Source organism: Semicossyphus pulcher, unplaced genomic scaffold (assembly GCF_022749685.1).
Source record: "Semicossyphus pulcher isolate SPU_LCO1_2020_fin unplaced genomic scaffold, fSemPul1.0.p SCAF_9, whole genome shotgun sequence".
In the NCBI taxonomy this organism is placed as follows: domain Eukaryota; kingdom Metazoa; phylum Chordata; class Actinopteri; order Labriformes; family Labridae; genus Semicossyphus; species Semicossyphus pulcher.
In genome coordinates, this window is record NW_027211770.1 from 18502536 (window position 1) to 18520582 (window position 18047).

General features: G+C 43.3%; 2 protein-coding genes across 2 annotated transcripts; one reads left to right on the forward strand and one right to left on the reverse strand.

The window, feature by feature from the left end:
* Window positions 1-325: 325 nt before the first annotated feature.
* tex10 (testis expressed 10) lies at window positions 326-10035 on the reverse strand. Its single transcript, XM_069656279.1, has 16 exons — window positions 9884-10035; window positions 9378-9581; window positions 9070-9257; window positions 8641-8967; window positions 8341-8553; window positions 7954-8206; window positions 7762-7874; window positions 7429-7676; window positions 7148-7283; window positions 6285-6454; window positions 3918-4095; window positions 2916-3138; window positions 1235-1315; window positions 945-1129; window positions 649-859; window positions 326-559 (listed from the first exon to the last, which is right to left on the reverse strand). Exons 2-16 carry the CDS (start codon window positions 9558-9560, stop codon window positions 437-439), a joined length of 2832 nt encoding a protein of 943 aa, XP_069512380.1. The 5' UTR covers window positions 9561-9581; window positions 9884-10035; the 3' UTR covers window positions 326-436.
* Window positions 10036-10550: 515 nt separating this feature from the next.
* On the forward strand, window positions 10551-16010 carry LOC138584801 (uncharacterized). Its single transcript, XM_069657113.1, has 12 exons — window positions 10551-10627; window positions 10876-10964; window positions 12210-12240; window positions 13220-13297; window positions 13389-13528; window positions 13617-13742; window positions 14256-14301; window positions 14558-14626; window positions 14747-15111; window positions 15222-15326; window positions 15447-15543; window positions 15668-16010. Exons 2-12 carry the CDS (start codon window positions 10890-10892, stop codon window positions 15730-15732), a joined length of 1197 nt encoding a protein of 398 aa, XP_069513214.1. The 5' UTR covers window positions 10551-10627; window positions 10876-10889; the 3' UTR covers window positions 15733-16010.
* The last annotated feature ends 2037 nt before the right edge of the window (window positions 16011-18047 follow it).

Genomic DNA, 18047 nt, shown 5'->3' on the forward strand with positions numbered 1-18047 from the left:
TTGCGTTGATAAGCCTTTGCACAAAATAATCCACATTATTTTAGATTTTTTACCTCAGTTTTGTTTTGTTTTTTTATTGTATTATAAAAATTCAATAAAAATTGACAAGCACTCTTCAACTTGTTGTTCAACTTTATTTTGTTTTTGGGTTTTTTTCAGTTTCACTTTTTTAAATCAAAGGTAGTCGTGTGCCTTCAATAAGCGCTGGACAACATTCAGCAACATCTACTCTCAGAAGAGGCAAAAGGAGGACAGATAATTACCAGACAAATAAAGAAGCAGCTTAAGATAGAAACAAAAGCTGGACCTGTTAAAACAAGAGTTTTGACGTCACTTAGAATAAAAAAAACACTTTTTGTAATCCTGTCTGAAAATGTTTCTACTGAACTGTTTTTGTCAAAGTAGCTGTAAGTTGTTTGAGAGGGTAAACTGACGGTCAGTACATGTCTCGAAGGCCCAGGTTTCCACGGCGAGCAGAAGAGCCGTGAGTCACGGTGACACTGTAACAGTAGAGCAAGTCCGTCAGCCACTGCTCCCTGGTCGCTCCCCGAGAATACCTCTGAAACACACATGCAGAGAGAAGTAAAGCAAACAGCCTCCATGAGAGGTTAAGAAACTTTCAGTTCTGTGTGATGAATTTCTCTTTACCGTGAGCTGTTGGAGGATCTCTTGCAGCAGTGCAGCGTTAGCCAGCAGCTGGTTTTGGATGGGCGTGTGCTGCAGCAGCATGGACAGGATCTGTCCCAGCTGTGGAAGCTCGTCCTCGTTCAGATCTCCAACATGCAGCAACTGCAGGACCATTCGCAGCAGGCGGGGAACTGTGCTCAACGCTGACACACAGGCGCCCCATATGGCCTCCCTGCAAATGTGACACAAGGGTGTTTGAAATCCAACAGCTGTTGCAAAGGTGAGCACAGATCAGTAAAGGGTTGGAGCCATTCTACCTTTTGTGGTTGGTTTCTGCAGGTAACTCCTGCTGCAGGGTGACGAGCAGAGCCAGCAGGCTGAGGCAGCACTGAGACAAGAAGCGCAGCACGGGCTCGATGGGCAGGACGGACAGGTCCATGAGTCTGGATACGGCTCGGAGCAGCCCGGCCGCCATACTGTCAGGCACCACCCCTAACTTTGTCTGAGAGAGACACACATTGTGTCCTCAGATAAAGACAACAGCAGACCAAGCAGTAAAACCAACGATGATTAAGAATTTTCCTGCCTGACGAAAACAGTTTCTTACCAGGTATTTGCAAATGCCATTTTGCAAGATGTCGAAGCACTGAGACTTTGAACCCAGAGTTTCCAGACTGTGGCAGACTTCCTATGAACGAAGGAGTTACATTAACATATATTTATGCCATTCGAATCAGAAATCCTTTAATCCTTTAATGATAGCTGGGAAATTTAAAATGTTGTGATGTTTTATGATGGAAAACAAATGAAACATAAATAACGCGACTAGTGAAACAGAATTAAGAGACATCTTCTCTCTCCACAGCTTTAACTTTCATCAGAAAACTTTGTTACTGCTGTAAATAAAGAAAGCTTTAGAGCATTGGTTCCCAACCTGGGGTCCGGGCCCCCCTTAGGGGGGCGCCAAAGATCGCTGGGGATGTACGAGGCTTTGTCTGCACTGAGATTGTCAAAATCAGATTTGCACGTTAAATAAAATCATTAAAAAAGCACTTACTTGATCATCAAAAGTCTGTTTAATTATTAAAAAATATATTTTTTGGTCCTCATTCAAATATAGTAGCCACTTTGTAAGACACAACTCTGCAAACTGTAGGCTGACTGGTGTTTTTGCCAATAAAGATTTGGAATGAATCACTTTGTTTTGGTGTACATGTGTGCAGCTAGGGGGGCTCAGCCTGTCTAAGATACAAGCGGGGGGGGCTACAAGGAAAAAAGGTTGGGAACCACTGCTCTAGTGCCCAAGAAAACATACCAGAGAATTTCTACATGTGTGTCTGGATGAAGTGAGGCTTTCACTTCATCGTCTCTGCACCAGATGAAAGACTCAATGACGATCTAAATTTTACTGTCACAGGGGGCAGAGAGCAGTTGAGCATCAGGCCTGAGAAGCCGCCACAAACTTTTTAAAAGTGGAAAAAGGCCTCAGCTTTTTCCTCATTAACTTCAAATCAAATTTCTCATTAGCTTTTATCAATTTGATTTGTGTGTGTGTGTGTGTGTGTGTGTGTGTGCGCGCGCGCTGAAGTGCAGGATTAAGTGCGAGCCAGTGTGTGTCAGAACGCTGCACCTGTTGGCATTCTCCTCGTCATTAAAAACAATCCCATCTCATTAGTCGAACCGGAGTTGACACGGTCCGTCCCTTAATGCCTCCCCCCCCTCCCTCCCCTCTTGCCACCACACGTCCCCTCCCTCCTCCTTCCCGCCACTCGCCTGTGATTGACTCAGACAGGGAGATGAGAGAGGCAGGATCTGAGGGCTTAATTGAGGAGCTGAATTAGTGATTATAAGCCCCCCACTTGTTCACACACTCACACACACTTGCCCCAGGGCATAGTAACGTTAACTGTAATTTCTGTGCAGAAATGTCACACTCCCATCATGCCATGGGCTCTCATTAGCATTTGTGCATATCCACTATGCCCGATAACCACGCATCTCCAACCTGCGCAACGCGATAAAGGTTCCCCTCTCAGCCAGAGTGCCACGATAAAACTTCCACCCTCTGAGCTCTTTATGAGAGACGGAGAGGGACCGGGGGGACGGAGAGACCGCTGCTGTGTCCAGAATATCAACACTTTCCAATTTTCAAAACAATGTATTTTCTTCCTCTTACTCTCTGTCCCTTCGAGATTCAGTTTCAACGTTCAAGTGTGGTTGATTGGCAGCAGCTTTGGTATGTAAGTTTATAAGGTAGTTGTAGGATAGACGGTGTCCAGTGAACGCACCTCGACAACATCCCAGTGGTGTGTGAACTGCTCCAGCGGGGTGGTGTAGAGGCTGAGGGGCGAGATAGGGGAAGGAGGCAGGGAATCGTCGTCTCCGTCCTCCTGCAGGGAGGCGAGCCTGTCGGACGAGAAGCCCGTCAGGGTGGAGAACAGGAAGCTGATGTAGTCCACGTCCTGCAGAGCTGCTTCCTGGCTCCCGACCGACCAGCCGCTCAGAGATGACCTGGAGAACATTACCAGTTAAAATCAGGTCATACAGTCACAGAATTACACAATTAATCTGTGTGTCAAACACGAGCTCTTCTTGACGACCAAACGTCATCATATTGGAAAAACCATTTTAATTAATTTCAAAAGTATGTTTTCCTGCGTATATTCCTTTTTGCATCACTTGAAATTATTCGTGAGGCCGTGTTTTGTAACAGCATAACATCGAGGCCACACAGTTATTAAATATCGCTGCCTTGTCTCGAGGGGAGGATAGATCTGTTACTGTAAGAAAAGTGAGGGAATATCAACTGAGTTTGTGAGAGCGGGCACGCACATGCGGGCAGAAGTGTCTTCTTAACTACTACTCCATGACGACACTGCATTCCAGCCTCCCAAAGAGCTCTTTGTATCAGATCCATTACACACACACACACACACACACACACACATTTCCCATCCCAATGAACTCAGCGCACCCTTAGCTGATTTGTATAACAATGCTGACACAGAAGATTAAACACACGCACTGTCACAGTAAGCTGTGGGTGTAACAGAATTAGTCAAATAGTCACTGGTAGTCAAAATATGCAGGGCCTCCACATCAGTACCTGTCAACATGTCTATAAGTAGCCTGATTCAATATCATGTGTGTCTGTGGAAGTGCAATACTGCCATCTGGTGGTGGAAAGAGAGCGTTGAGTGTTTATTGTCTGCTTGATACCAGAAGTGAAAGGCATTTCTGTGCTGACAAAAATAGTTCCTCAGCAGGTGCACCGTGGTTTTAAAGCTCACCTAAAGTGGACGATACGAATCAGAGAGGCAGCCAGGCCGGCAGATATTCGCCCGGCCGTGCAGCAGCAGCTGAGATTGGCCAGCAGAGGCTGGGACATCTTAGGCAGGAAGTAGAGCAGCTGCACCATTTGTTGCTGGGACTCTGCTGGTAACAGGACCACAACTCCCTCCTGTGGATCTTCACACACAAACACACACACAGACATCACTCTTCATACAAGCAGAGGCAGCAATGCACTGCGTACTCTGGGGTTTAACATGACGCTGCAACAAGAAAATTAATCGATACCAGGAAAACCAGGCTACTATCAGACCAGTAAAAAAAAGACAGACAGGCGTAACCACTATAGTGAGAGCTCAGATTATGTGTGCGCGCGCTGTGTTCTTCCTCTGACGCACATGCTGATGTCAGAAGACCTCAGACAAAAGGAGTCTTGTGATGGTGAATTTCTATCCATATGCCCCCCCCTCCTCCACTTCCGCCTCTCCTGGCCCCCTTTGAAACACACCAGCCTAAAGTTGTCTGGGTTGGGAAACATGGAGTTCCATTGCCTCCTAGAGAAACTATGGGGTAACTTGAGTTTGTGGTTTTGCTTGCTTGTAACTCTTTGCTAATCGGACCATTGTTGCTGTATTCTGTATTGTATTGATCTGCATTTCTACAGGTTTACTTTTTCAGTTTGCAAACAACTAAACAGAAAATTTACTTTTACGTAATCTTCCCTTATTAGGGAAATTGGGACAGAGCGGAAATATATTTCATAAGTCAGAAATGGAGCAAAAGTTCCAGACAACAACTTCCCAGCTTCGAACAAACCCTGATCAGTGCTGCCATATCAGGTATCTGGTCACTTAGAAATAACACCTAATCGCTGACTGGGATGTGTTTAGAGAAGTAACAAACTTTAAACAACACAGACAAGTGTGATAGCAGTTATCTAGAACAGTGGTTCTCAACCAGGAGGTCCCAAGAGGATTTCGGGGGTCGCCAGATGGTTGTGGAGAAAAAATATAATAACATATTTTATATAAAACAACACATTTTAGACTGGGGTATGTTTTTGACAATGATTTAATTTGCCTTAGAATAGATTTTATTTTCAGTTTACTAGAATCAAAATATTTCAGGCTGGCATATAAACCAGGCTCGGACCGGCATAATAAACTTCTTTCCTTCCACTGTGCCCCTGTACGCGCAGAACACACACAGGTCACTGTAAGATACATGCGGATGCACGGATTGATGTTGAAACCACTGAAGCAACCCCAATGAAGAAAGATGCTGTGTACATTTACGCACCAGGCACAGCAGCGTAACTTATTAAAGCTCCGTGTGCTGACCATTAAACAAAGGTCGGCTGTAAATGTTTATTTACTTATTGTTGATGCTGGATCACACAGCTGTATTCTCCAGTGTGTGGGTAATGGACACTGGACAGTGTATTAAAGTGTAACTGCACCCCCAGGTCTGACCATAACTCCACCCTCTGCACAATTTTGAAAAATTTGAGGCGATGCAAGTGCTCATGCGCCGACTGCGTGTGCAGTCTGTTACAGTTATTTCTGATTCTGAAGAGAGAATGGGCGCAGTCTCTGAGTGGTAATGTAACGTTAGCTAGAAGGCTAATGTACAGTGTGCTAGCAAAAATGGTATAAACTCCAGTAAATGATGTGTCTCGAGCAGTTTCACAGACGACCTCTCAGAGAGAGGGGCTGGGGGGGGGGTGTACCGCCCACCTCTGATTGACAGGCATTAACATTCCATGATGTTGATTTCATGATGTCATTTTGTCCCAAGCGGTCGACTCTACGTCACCATCGGCTGGCAAGGTCCAGGGCTGATTTAAAACAGTAGATGGCGAGTTGAGCCATTTCCAACCCATGAATATTAACACCAGCAAAATAATAATTTAGACTACATCTCAAAAAACATGTTGAAGTGTGCAGTTACTCTTTAATATCTGTGGGCACGATTGTCAGTGCCACAGGCAGTTATGTCTGAGGATTATAATAAATGTACCTCTTAGTTGTGCGTGTGTGTGAGCGTTGTGTTTGTGTGTGTATTACAGAGAGCGCATATGATGGACAGCTTGGTATCTCGAGCAGGAATCTCCCTGAGGTGCAGCAGGCGTGTGGAGGCAGCAGTGGGCTTGTCCACATCTTCTGGCATCACCAGATCGCGAACACGGAGATTGATTACTCTTGGGGGTTACGACTCTAAAAGGTTGAGAACCACTGATCTAGAAGTATGTATATATCTAATAACAATAAATATTTTAGATGTCCCAAAAAAGATGCTTCTATGACATGTTGCCCCTCTTTGATCATGGTCTCCTGGTTTCTTTCTCTCTAACTGGGTGTGCGTACCGTAGAGCCTGCAAGCGTGTGTCTGCAGACTGTTGAGCATGTCTTTGTTTCCTCGCGAGGCAGCAGCCTGGATGGACAGGATGAGTCGTGCAGAGAGAGCAGGGTTACGGTGGCCCAGTTGGGACAACTGCACAGGAAGAGATGCCAACCAACGACACAGCATCTTACTCCTTCAGAGAGAGACAGGAAGGGGTAACATACAGTTACAGAGTTACAGCAAGGAATCATGCGTCTGGATTTAAAAGACAATGGTTATGAATGACAAGAGTTTTCAGACCAATTATATTCAAGCAAATGTGTATTTTCATTTTGTTACATCCTAAAGCCCGAAAACGTAGATAAGAAGATTAGAACACTGTGCTTTCATTTCTTTCCCCTTCACTGCATTTACAAGCACGAATCAGATATGAGTTTTCAGGGAGGGTACCGTCCTGGATTAATTAGCCTCACTAGAATGTACAACATATGATCATTATAAATCCTTCCAATAGCTGATTAGATAACAAACAACAGTACCTGGACTGTTCTTAAACCTTTAAACAGAGTAAAAACATGGTGGATGCTGGAAATTAACAATCCATCAAAATTAGCTTTTGAACAAACAAAGGATGCAGAACATTAGAATTTTGTTAATAAATTATATGTTCCTATTCATTTGGGCGGTTTGACGAATCCAAAACTGAAATATAAACATATTTTTCCCACTTAATTGCAGAAAGCATTAAGGCTCTCCTGTAGCGGAATTAAAGATTTTAATACCAACTTGTACTGTAACAGCAGAACGGTAGAATACGATGCTTTCAAAATGAAAACTCTTCATCTCCATTTATGAGGATCCCATATGTTGAAAAGAAAAAAGTTACCTTGCTATGTGCGTGTGTCCTTGCTCCTCCTGGTAGAGCTTGCTGTAGAAAGACAGCAGTAGAGATCGTGTCTGTAAGGTCAGGTTCCTCTGCTTGTAGTACACATACACCGCTGCCAACAGGTCCTCTGTCACTGCTGCACAAACACACATTAATGTTCAAATGACCAAGCATTAAAGAAATGTCTTTTAATTGTCATAAAGCACTGAAATAAACACTCAAATTATTGGGGTGTGTTTTGTGGTGCACATCGCCTCATTAATAACACCTCACATGCTTACTTTTGCTCCTCTGTGTGAGCACCATCTTCCACACAGTACCCAGCAGCATGTGGAGCTGCCTGTAGCTCAGCTTCACTCCGCTGCTCAGAGTGTCTCTGACAAACGACCTCAGAGGTGTCAGCCAGTCTCCGTCCGTCTCTCGGCCGAGTCCTTGCCTCTGGCTGAGGGACACCATGACCTGGCAAAGTGTAATGTTAAGAGCCAGAGGCTCCACTGTCAGTCCTGGGACAGCTGCAGTCTGCTTACTCCTAAAGGAAGGGCGACAGCTTGTTTGAGCAAAAACACAATGCCACAAGGATGTTTGATTGACACATTAACGCTGATATTCCTCACCTTTTGAGATCAACCTTCTTTCTGTGTTTGGGTGTGTCCCGACTACCATAGGGAAAGTTCTTCAAGAAGTGCTGCTTAAAATCTCCCAGATATTCCTTATGGAACCATGCATCCTAGACAAAGAAAGTCCTTTTTAATTCACCTTTTCCTGTTGAAAAACTACTGTGAGATTTTTTGCACAGCTCATCTCACCAGTGCCTCCTGGTGCTCCTGCTGTGGTGCCAGTTTTCTCAGCAGCTGAAGAATAGACAACACTTGGAACATCACTGACATTGCATCTGGGGTGAGCAGGTGAGCGCCATCACTGCTGTTCCAGGGACAGTCGCTGGTACTGGCTTCTACCCAAACTTCTAGCAGAAGAGGCACCAGTGTGGCTGCGAAGCTCTGCACAGAATCAGATGAGTCCAGACCCTCGCCCACTGCAGGTCCAGGGTCCTTCTCCGGTCTGATAAAATAAAGAATAAACATTAAACGTGGAATATAATTGATCAAATTCAACTGAAACAAGGTTAATTATTTGTTTTGTCATGTTTTTGTCTACAGTTTGTCTCTCATTTCTCAACTGTTTTGGTATCCTACCTGAGTTTAAAGGTGGACTGTGGAGTTGGTTTAGCCCCAGAGTGCTCGTACACCCTAACTCCAACCTTGTTGTAGGTGAGCTCTTCCCAGTTAAGATAGAGAGGTGTAAGCCTGTCCTCTCCACTGGAGCCAAACACTCCCTCAGTTTGGCAGAAGTTATCACTTTCCTCCACTGGTCTTTCCTCAACTACTGCTTGTAGAAAGCGTCCAAGCCTGTAATGCAAGCGGCACAAACAAAGAGTTAGCAGCTAGAATTATATTTTATAATTACTAATTTCTTCAGAAATGAATGGGCCAAACCTGAGGAGCACAGAGAGCCGCCACTGCTGGCTTGTCACAGCCCTGCTAGGGTTGACTGACAGTGCCCAGGTCCTTCCTTTTGCATCCTGGGCCTTTTTGGCACCACCACTGCTTTGTTTGTGAGAGATCAACTCCAGGAAGTTAGTCAGGAGCACCGCAGGCCGAGCAGCTAGCAGAGCAGGGTAGTGGTCCAGCAACACATCGAGAACCTTCATGGCATCCTCCTGGATACCTGTCTCAATGTGGGTCATGGCACAAGACAGGTGGGCACTGAGAAGGGGGAAAAATGGAGCCACTCGTTCCGCAGGTACAGACTGTGCTATGAACCTAGAGTGCAGAAGAAGTGTAATGCACAAGTTTTAACAGCTTAGACAATGTTAATAAAGAAATAAGTTATTTTATATGTATTGTTGTTGTTAATTAACTAACCGAAGCACACGTGTAGCTGCCACTCGAACATTGCCATCCTTGTCTGTGAAAACAGCTGCCACTTCAGAAAGCAAGCGAGAGAGATGCTGCTCTAACAGAGAAGGACTGAGAGACAGCAACTCTCTCAAACCCAACAAGGCACTATGTTTCACATTGGCGTTGTAATGGTGTAGCTGAGACATGAGGTCCTGGCGAAGGAGGCGGAGAGGGAGAGAAAGCAGACAATTTATTAGGTCCAAAAATGAAATTGTAATAAAAATCATTCGAGATAGTTTAGTAGAAACGTAAAACACAGATAAAGAGCTCACATTGATGCCAAGCTGTCTGTGTGTGGTGGGACCACTGGTGTCTCTCTTCAGCTGTTCAGATAGATGGATTCCCTTTGTACGGAAGTTGGTGTTGGTGGCATTATCAGCTTTGGGCTTCGTCTTCCCCACCTTTAACTTGACCTTCTGAAAGTCATCCTGCCTCTTCTTCTTCTTGGACTTCATCTCTGCAAGCTATACTGCTGTCTGTGATGCAAGACAGGCAGGTGAAATGATACAACTGAATTAAATGAGAACCATACACACTACTAGCATATGTTTGGACTGGGCGGCTGATGGATTAAAATAAACATTTTGCAACACAATTTGTACAAATGTAAACATTTTTGCAGTGAATCGTCAGATTGATAAAGTATCTAGATTAAGACACAGATATCAGAGCAGCTGCACCTACATTAACGGCAGCTAACGTTAAGACGGATAGCTTGTTGCTAACCATCTCGTACCATGTTTCAACATCACGCTTGTCAGTTGTTCATTTTTCTTACCACAGAAAAAAGTCCTTTGTACTACCGTCAGAGGTTTGCACAGCATTAAACATTTACCCAGTGTCTAGCACTAAAGAGTAGCCCCCATGTAAAATATATTAAAACATTTAACAAGAAAATATTCTGTATTCAATCTCGTGCTTATGCATTGGGTCCTCTATCTCTGTGTGTACATGTTTACAAAGCGTCGTTAGATGTGTCGACCACTTCGGCTGCGGAGTTTACAATAACAAATCTCTATGATAGGGACCCCGTAGTAGTATTTTGAAAAGCTAAAACAGTATTTTATACATGTACTTGTGATAAATAAAATACAAAATTTTCCCTAATTATGAATTATACGAATACATTATATATCAACTATGAATTACTTTAATACGTTGTCCAATTTTGCTACGGCAGTGTTTAACGGCAAACCCTGGCGTGCAAAACGAGCGCACTGCATAGATGTCCGCACAAATGCCTTAAACATATTAAATTATTCCCTTCAACTGCCTCACTATGCTCGGTTAAATTTTACACATCTTGATTTTGTTTTATCATTAGAGTGTATTAATTTGTTGGGGGTTTTTTGGGGTAAAGCAGGGAAATAAGATTAAATTTAATATTTTTAAACTGGCAAAAGCACAGCTAACACTGCTCCCTGAAGCGGCTCCTGGCATTGTGGTTTAACATCCTAGTAGCTAGTCTGACGTCTCGTTCTTTTACGTGGAAGAGCTCGCATTTTGCATTGAAATATCTCTGGTACGGTATTGGATACTATCTTACTGTTTAACTAGTAATGATGCATATATATTTGAATTTGGACTTTGATATTTTTTACAGCTAGCGTAATATTGTGTAAAAACACGGGTCGGACATAACATAAGGCTCGGCTAGGCCTGTCAAACCAGTCACGATTAATCAAGTACATCTTAGCTCTATCTTTGAGGACATCAACATCTCTACATCTAAGAATCATTTTTGATACATTCTCCTTCTTAATCTCGCAGTTCAGAAACAGGAAATGGAGGTTGAGGCTACAGTCAACAACCCTCTACCAAGAAATGGGCCGCAGCCAAACCAGAGGAGAAATAACAGGGTAAATATCACAGTTAGGCTGCACGTTAACAACACATGTAACAAAACATCACACTTGAAGGAAACATGAGATTTCCTTTTGATACTTTTTTTAAACTGGTTGTCGTGGTGCCGGGTGCAGAGCCAGGCGGCAGCAGTCCTTGGCTGGTGGACTTGGTGCCAGTCTCTGTGCTCTCGGGCCTGGTTTTGTTTGCACACTAGTTTAGCAAGACCCAAATCAGTGGTCTGGCCTCACAGCATTGGACTGTAATCACTGTTGTGGTTTGAAAGATTTTTTTCGTCCAGTGTGTGAGCTTCACAATGCAAACATTTATTTAGTGTGCTGAAACTGTTTATAGTTTTCTCTCAGACTTGAATTTAAGCTTTGTATGTGATGTGAACTTGGTTCTTCGAACCAGTATCAATTGGCACACTACTCAGGTTTTACGCCTGAGTGCTGTCATGCTCAAAGACAAATAGAAGGGCTTCAGGGGGGATCCTCTCAAATATGTTTTTAACTCAGTTACTTGCATTGTTACACGATACAATATCAACGGCAAAAGACAATCACATGACTGCTGTGATTGCTGCACACTAATGAAATACAGTGCAAGAGACCCCACTGTTAAGCTCTCTGAACTTCTTAAAACATTTCTGAAATAAGATAATATTAATTTTTTCACATTTATTTGCTACAAGCAGCCCTTTTACATTTTTTTGTGCATGGCTGCTTGTATTTGTCTGTTGTCTCTTGGCTTGTCTATTACCCGCCTTCAATAAAGGGAATGCTTGGGAACATATTTACTTGTTCGATGGTGCCCTAAGCCAAAGTTGTAGCCACTTCAAGGCTACAAAATATAGCAGGAACTTCCAGATTTTTTTCTACTAATGATTAAAAAAATGACTCCTCTTTTTTCCTTCTGAAAAGGGGGTGATTGTTTACTTGTTTTCATCTCAATTGTGTTAGCTATGGCCAAACACAATACACTGGGTGTAAGGCCACAGTTCACAGTGTTAGAGACTTTCTAAATCTTGCTTTTATTCCTTGCAAGTGTTCTTTAAAGTAGTCACTGCAACTAGTATGAACTTTGTGTTTAGACCACTGCTTGCTGCAGGGTTGATGGAGAACGCTGAAAATAATGCCTTTATGGCATACATAGGGCGGCGGACATAAACAAGGAGTCCAGTCCTCTGCTGAGTGTCATTCTGTCACTAATGCCTCTGTGTGTCTCTCTCCTTCATGTGGGTTTATTCCCTCCATTGACAGAGAAAGCAGCCGCAGCATTCTGCTGATATAGGTAAGTCCTTAATACACGGTGCTCCTGCCAGTGCTGAGAGTTGAAGCTTGAGATGGTGAAGTCCCTGCTTCATGACATGGGTGGTGGCATGTTCACCACTCTTTTGAGACTCTCACTGTCACACATGGGGGCTGTTTTGGTGCCGTTATTAGTGAAAAAATCTTGCAAAACATTTTCCACTATATTGCACCAGGTTTGCCATTTCGAAAACCCACTTTCCAATATTGAGATTATTTCAAAAGATGTATATACACTGAACAATTTTCAAAATGTTAACCCATTCTCCTAAGATGCTGCTACATTGAAGACCAGCTCCATGGGCCCCTAGAGACACCTACACATTGTCTCTAGAAAGCAGGACATGCAACCGTTGCTCTGCGATGGTTACTGTTCAGGATTGATGCACTTTTTGTGCAGAGACTTTATAACCTTTTTTGTTTTTGTTGTTGTGTAAAACATTTTGAACACTGCTGAATGCAGTGTATTCGATTGTTTTTGCTCCACTGGTTTGAGAGATAATGTTTTAGATTACATTATTTCTTAACCTAAGTGAAGCTTACCTGATCACAAGAGTGTTCTAAATCTTGGCGGGATTTGTCGTATGTTCGCAGTTCAACTGCTTCATTGGTGCGACATAGAAGTGATACTTCTGTGGTCAGGCACAGTGAGGAGCAATGCCTCTTGGGAGCTGGTGTCTCCATTTTGGGTGTAAATGGGGGTGAGCTGAGAAACTGCTGTTCTTCTTCTCCCCCCTGGCTTCAAAGGCACACATGAGGAGTTTGGGTTTCTAATGGTTGTTCAGTTAAAATAGTGAAAATAAAACCTAATGGCCATCAGACACTGAAGGTTCTGACCGTCTTAACTTCAGTGCCGTTTTTACTATGATCATTATGATTACTGAAGCTTGTTGTCTCAGTAATGTTTCAGCTGTGTACCATTATAAAGCTTTCTCTTTCCCATACCACGTTTTATTTCCCAGTGTTCACCAAAGGCTCGTCTATCCAGACCACGCGCTGTCTCAGCAAACTGTTGAAGGGGGTCACAGAGTGTATTGTTGGTGAGCAGAAGGGCTATTTTCCTCACACACATCTACGTTGCCTCATTCGTTTTCTCCAAATGCATAACCAATGATCGCCGCGTGTCTGCAGGTCTTCAGTATGTCTGGGAGTACCGAAGCCCCAGCAAATCTGTCCCACCACATTACCAGTGCAAACTCTGTGCCGTCTCCCGCCTGCAGCATGATATGATTGCCCACGTGAAAGGCTGGAAACACAGCTTCAGATACTTGGTGAGTATTGTTGGTTTCTTAATCTGTCTCAAACTCACAAGAGCTCAGTTATTTATAGTATTTTAATATTTCTCTGCCTTCTACACAGAAAAAGGTCCACCCTGACAAGATCACCTGTGAAGAGGAGGAGGGCGTCAAAGACCCTGCTGTAAGAAAGACTATTAAAGAAGCTGCAGCTGAGGTGGAGAAGACAGAGGGCAGGGGGCAACTTAAGGTAAGGTATCACTGCGGAATGGCACATAAGTTTTGTTTTATCCTCTTGGGCCAAAAACAGATTATGAAATTTGCCAAATTTTCTTTTTGACTATTATGCTCAGGAAATGCATGTCTGAAAAAGTGTTAAATTAAATGCAAAATTAGTTCATGCTGGATGAGTCATAAACATTAAACATAAATATGAACTCTCATTGTTTGGTCACATACTAGTGTACAGGTGAAAATCAGCACACGTGATTAAAAAGATTTTATATAACATCTGCAGTGATTTAATTGGAACTTAAAGCACCAAAACACTCCATAGCAGCCTACATTACTATGAGAGAAAACATCACAAACTATTACACATCATTAATCAGTATCTTTCATCTCTACAATAGCAAGGCAAACGTGGATCTTGGTGCAGTCAGATTGTAGCCTGTCTTAAAAATAAAATAAATACTTAACTCATTTTGTTTTAAACCTCATGACCACGGGTTTGACTTATTTTTGTTCTTCATGTGACTTTTAGGTGATCCTGAAGGAGCCATGTGAAGTACTTGCTTTCAAAGGACTTCGTAAGTTACTCTGCTGGTATTTAGTATAATTATAAGTCATTTTGGCGCCGGTTAAGTCAGCAGTTAAATCGCACAGCCTGGATACAGAGACTAGTTCTCGATGTGGCAGCCAGTGGGTTCAACTCCTATCCTTGGCCCTTTGCTGCGTGTCATCCCCCGCTCTCTTCCCCTGTTTTCGTCACTGTCCTCTCCTTTAATAAAGGCATAAAAAGGCCAAAAAAATAATAGAAATATCTCTCATCTCTTACTCCTGCAGGTTCTGCAATTCCTAAAGTTGTGCCTCCTCTAGCACCAGGGATGGGACTAAAGGGACCACCACTCTTTGGTAAGTCATTTTTAATATTCAAGAATAATCTGTGCGATAGTGTCAATGTATGCTTTTGTGTTTTTTACATATTACAAATTCTCTGTGCATTTAAATGCAGTGAACCTGTCTCCCTCACAGGTCCCAGGTTCTCGGACCAGAGTTTTCCTCCTCAGGGTGGTCTTCTCTCTGACTATCCAGTGGGAGACTTTGGGGAGCCTGGCTTTGGAGGCTACTCGACCGGGAAAGATTACCTCAATTCTGGTATGGATCGAAGACCTTTTCCAGAGTCAAGTCTCCGCCCAGATGGAGATGATTTCGGACCAGGTGGTAGGAGAGATAGCTATGGAAGAAGTGGACTACTGGAGAACCCAGGAAGAGCATATCCTGACGAGTACCGTGGCGCCTTATTGGACACACCAGTCGACAAATCACTGGAGAGGCCAGGCCTGATGGGAGCAGCTCCAGAAAGTAGCAGCCTACCCAATACTCTGCTTACCTACCTGGTACGCGTCTTAATTTCAGGTTCCTCTCAAACTTAACAAAACTGTCACTTATTTTGTTATTCCCGAGTTTGTATCCAGACAAACAGTATCTTCTCAAAATCTTTCATCAGGATACTTTCCGGATAGAGAATGAGAATGACGCACAGCTGGTGCTGAAGGTGACACAGAAGCTAACAGATGTGCTGATGGAGTACAGACTGAGGAGCGTATCGTCTGTACGTGCTTGTTGTTACTAGCATAAGAGTATTCCTGTTCTCACATCTTAAACTTTTTTTATTTTGAAACATGTACGTTGAGTCTTGCTAAATTTTCTGTCTTATCCATTTTCCTTTCAGGGCTCCAGTTTGAACAGTTTTTCAATGAGCTCCACAAGCTTCTCTTCTACACCCTCAAGACTGCAGCACAATGACCGATTCTCAAATAGTCTCTCGGGTATTTAAGCATCAAGTGTCCTCAACCTTTCCAATTGATGCATCCATGACTTCAACAAAGTCAAAGTTTGTATATGTTTAATCGTGCTGGCCTTTTGTTTATAGTGCTCTTCTTCTCTCTACAGGTCCATCCAGGTTCTCTGATGGTCCGTCCAGGTTCTCTGATGGTCCATCCAGGTTTTACAAATGACATTGAGATGCGACACCGTAATCTTCCCATCGATGTTTCCCATGGGTGCATCGGTCAACGTTGTTCAGAAGTTCAAAACTTTGTGTACATTCACTTTTTAGCATAGCTAAACTTTGTGTTGCTAATTTTATTTCTTTTTTTGAAATGTTTTTTGACTTTTTAGAGGATCTTTAATTTGGAAAGTTTTACAAATAATGATGCTTGTGCATATTCTCAGCAAGTTTAACTTTAAGTAGACAACTGTTAATTACACATGGTCCAGTTCCAATAAAAAAATATGGGAAAAGAAACCAGCATGTGTTTTGACTTTTGTATAATTCCTCTTGGCCGTGCAGTTAGTGTTAGTTGCCTCACATTATCATATTTCTACAGAAGAAAACCGACCAGCAGTTTAAGTGGATCCTGGTGCAACATTTCAGGAGTGTCAATATTTTTATTTTAGAATGTACAGAAAGTTCAGAGTGCGTTGAAATGCTTAACTTTGATTGTGCTAACATCTGATAACAAGCAGAAAACGTAGTTGAATAGATTGATGCAGTAAGATTACAGTTGACAGATTAACTCTTGAACAAAATTCAGATCTCAGAATCAGTCTTTGGTCACTGGGTCTGCACCGAAGCCTTAATGTTCAACTTCAGACATTTCCTGTCCCAAAATATCCTCCATCTGCCTCTCATTTATGACGGTAAGAAGCACTCTGGACCCCAGGAAGTCCTGTCCATGGAGCCTTTGAGCCAGTGTAGCAAGCTTGGATGATTTAAACTGAACCACGGCCTCGCCATTACTTTTGCCGTCGCTGTCACGCAGCATGAAGATATTATCCTTCCGAAGTTCGTATTCACAGAAAAGGCTTTTTATTTGACCTTCCTGTACGTCTGCGGGCATGTTCCTGACAAACAGGCACGTCTGAGCTGCTGTGTCCAAGTTGGTGCTTGGAGACTTCTCTGGTGTATCAAGTGAATCATAGTTCCCCAGTTGAAATGTTTTCTTATTTGTGCCCGTCTTCAGACAATGATTCTGATTCCTTGGACGGCTTAAAGACATCATTTCCTTCATCATCAACCTTGTGATTGAGGATACCTCAATGGCACCAGAGCCCACATGGCAACCAGAGAGATTCATTGCATAGTCATAATCTCCAATGCGTTTAAAAATGAGGAAAGCAGTGTCCGTTCTGTTACTTTCCTTGTCAAGCAAATGGAGTACATGTTTGTGTGGAATCGCTGTGCATCTAAATAATTCTTTGATTTCAGTCTTGGTCATCGTCTGGGGTAGGTTACAAACCTTAACGATGTACTCTTTTGTTGGTGGTATTGCAGTTGTGGAGTCACCGTCAGGTCTTGGCTTTATGGCTGGTTTCATTGGCAGCCAGCTGACAGGTCCACTCTTGGTCCGCGGTACAGAGGGCGATTTTCGTTTGTGGTTAGCAGTTTCCCTAAAAGGGCTTCGTTTACGTTTAACTCGTTCTCCTGCATCCCAAGCATTTTCACACTCTTGCAGCGCACTGGTCCACATCTTCTCAGTTGCTCCACGCACCTCAACGGAGATGGTGCCCAGTAGCTGTTGATTGAAGAGAAGGGCTTCACTTGCATCTTGCATATTCGCAAACTTCACGAGGCAGACATGACCCAGTCCCAACTTCACATTCACTATGGCTTCCTGCACAGCCAACCCTCTGAAAAACTGGCAGATTTCCTCTTTGGTGGTTGAGGCTGGCAGACCAAAGAGCCTGACGTAGCCTGGCGTTGACTCCAGACTCTGCTCTTGTGTCTTTACTTCAGACACAACTGTGTTGTCGGCTTTGGTGAAATCAACTTGTGGTAGTATCTCGTTTTCTCTTTGATGGGATGACTGGAGACCTTGAAGGACAGTACAAATCCCAAGAAGAAACGCAGTACTGGAATCAAGTGAGAGTGGAGGTTGCTGATTTGAAGTATCAGGATAAAGAGGCTGTTGCAGATTTGCATTGTTTGGATCAAGTGGCCTTGTTGTCGTAGGTGATAGGTCTACAGGAGTGGAGCTCAGATTTCTTCCACTCAAATGTAATTTTGTATCTGAAGAGGGATTTGGTGTGTTGACTGGGAGCTGCACGGGGGAGGGTTTCTTTCTCTTTAACAATGACTTGAGTTTCCACTCCATCTCAGCCATGTTGCTTATATGTAGAGTCACCTTAGACCCTTTGAGGACATTCCCTGTAAGCTGCATGGCAAGCTGGGCATCTCTTTCTGTGTTAAATGCAATAAAGGCCTCTCTTCGACTCCCTCCAAGTATGTAGACTCCACCCTCAGGTATGTGAAAGCATTCAAAGAACTTTC

Coding starts and splice junctions, on each gene's coding strand:
- tex10 (XM_069656279.1), bottom strand. CDS start 9,560: ATGAAGTCCAAGAAGAAGAAGAGGCAGGATGACTTTCAGAAGGTCAAG. Junction 9,258..9,377: donor ACAGACAGCTTGGCATCAAT/GTGAGCTCTTTA, acceptor CTCCTTCGCCAG/GACCTCATGTCTCAGCTACA. Junction 1,316..2,915: donor ACCACTGGGATGTTGTCGAG/GTGCGTTCACTG, acceptor CTTCGTTCATAG/GAAGTCTGCCACAGTCTGGA.
- LOC138584801 (XM_069657113.1), top strand. CDS start 10,890: ATGGAGGTTGAGGCTACAGTCAACAACCCTCTACCAAGAAATGGGCCG. Junction 13,298..13,388: donor GGTCACAGAGTGTATTGTTG/GTGAGCAGAAGG, acceptor GCGTGTCTGCAG/GTCTTCAGTATGTCTGGGAG. Junction 14,302..14,557: donor ACTTGCTTTCAAAGGACTTC/GTAAGTTACTCT, acceptor TTACTCCTGCAG/GTTCTGCAATTCCTAAAGTT.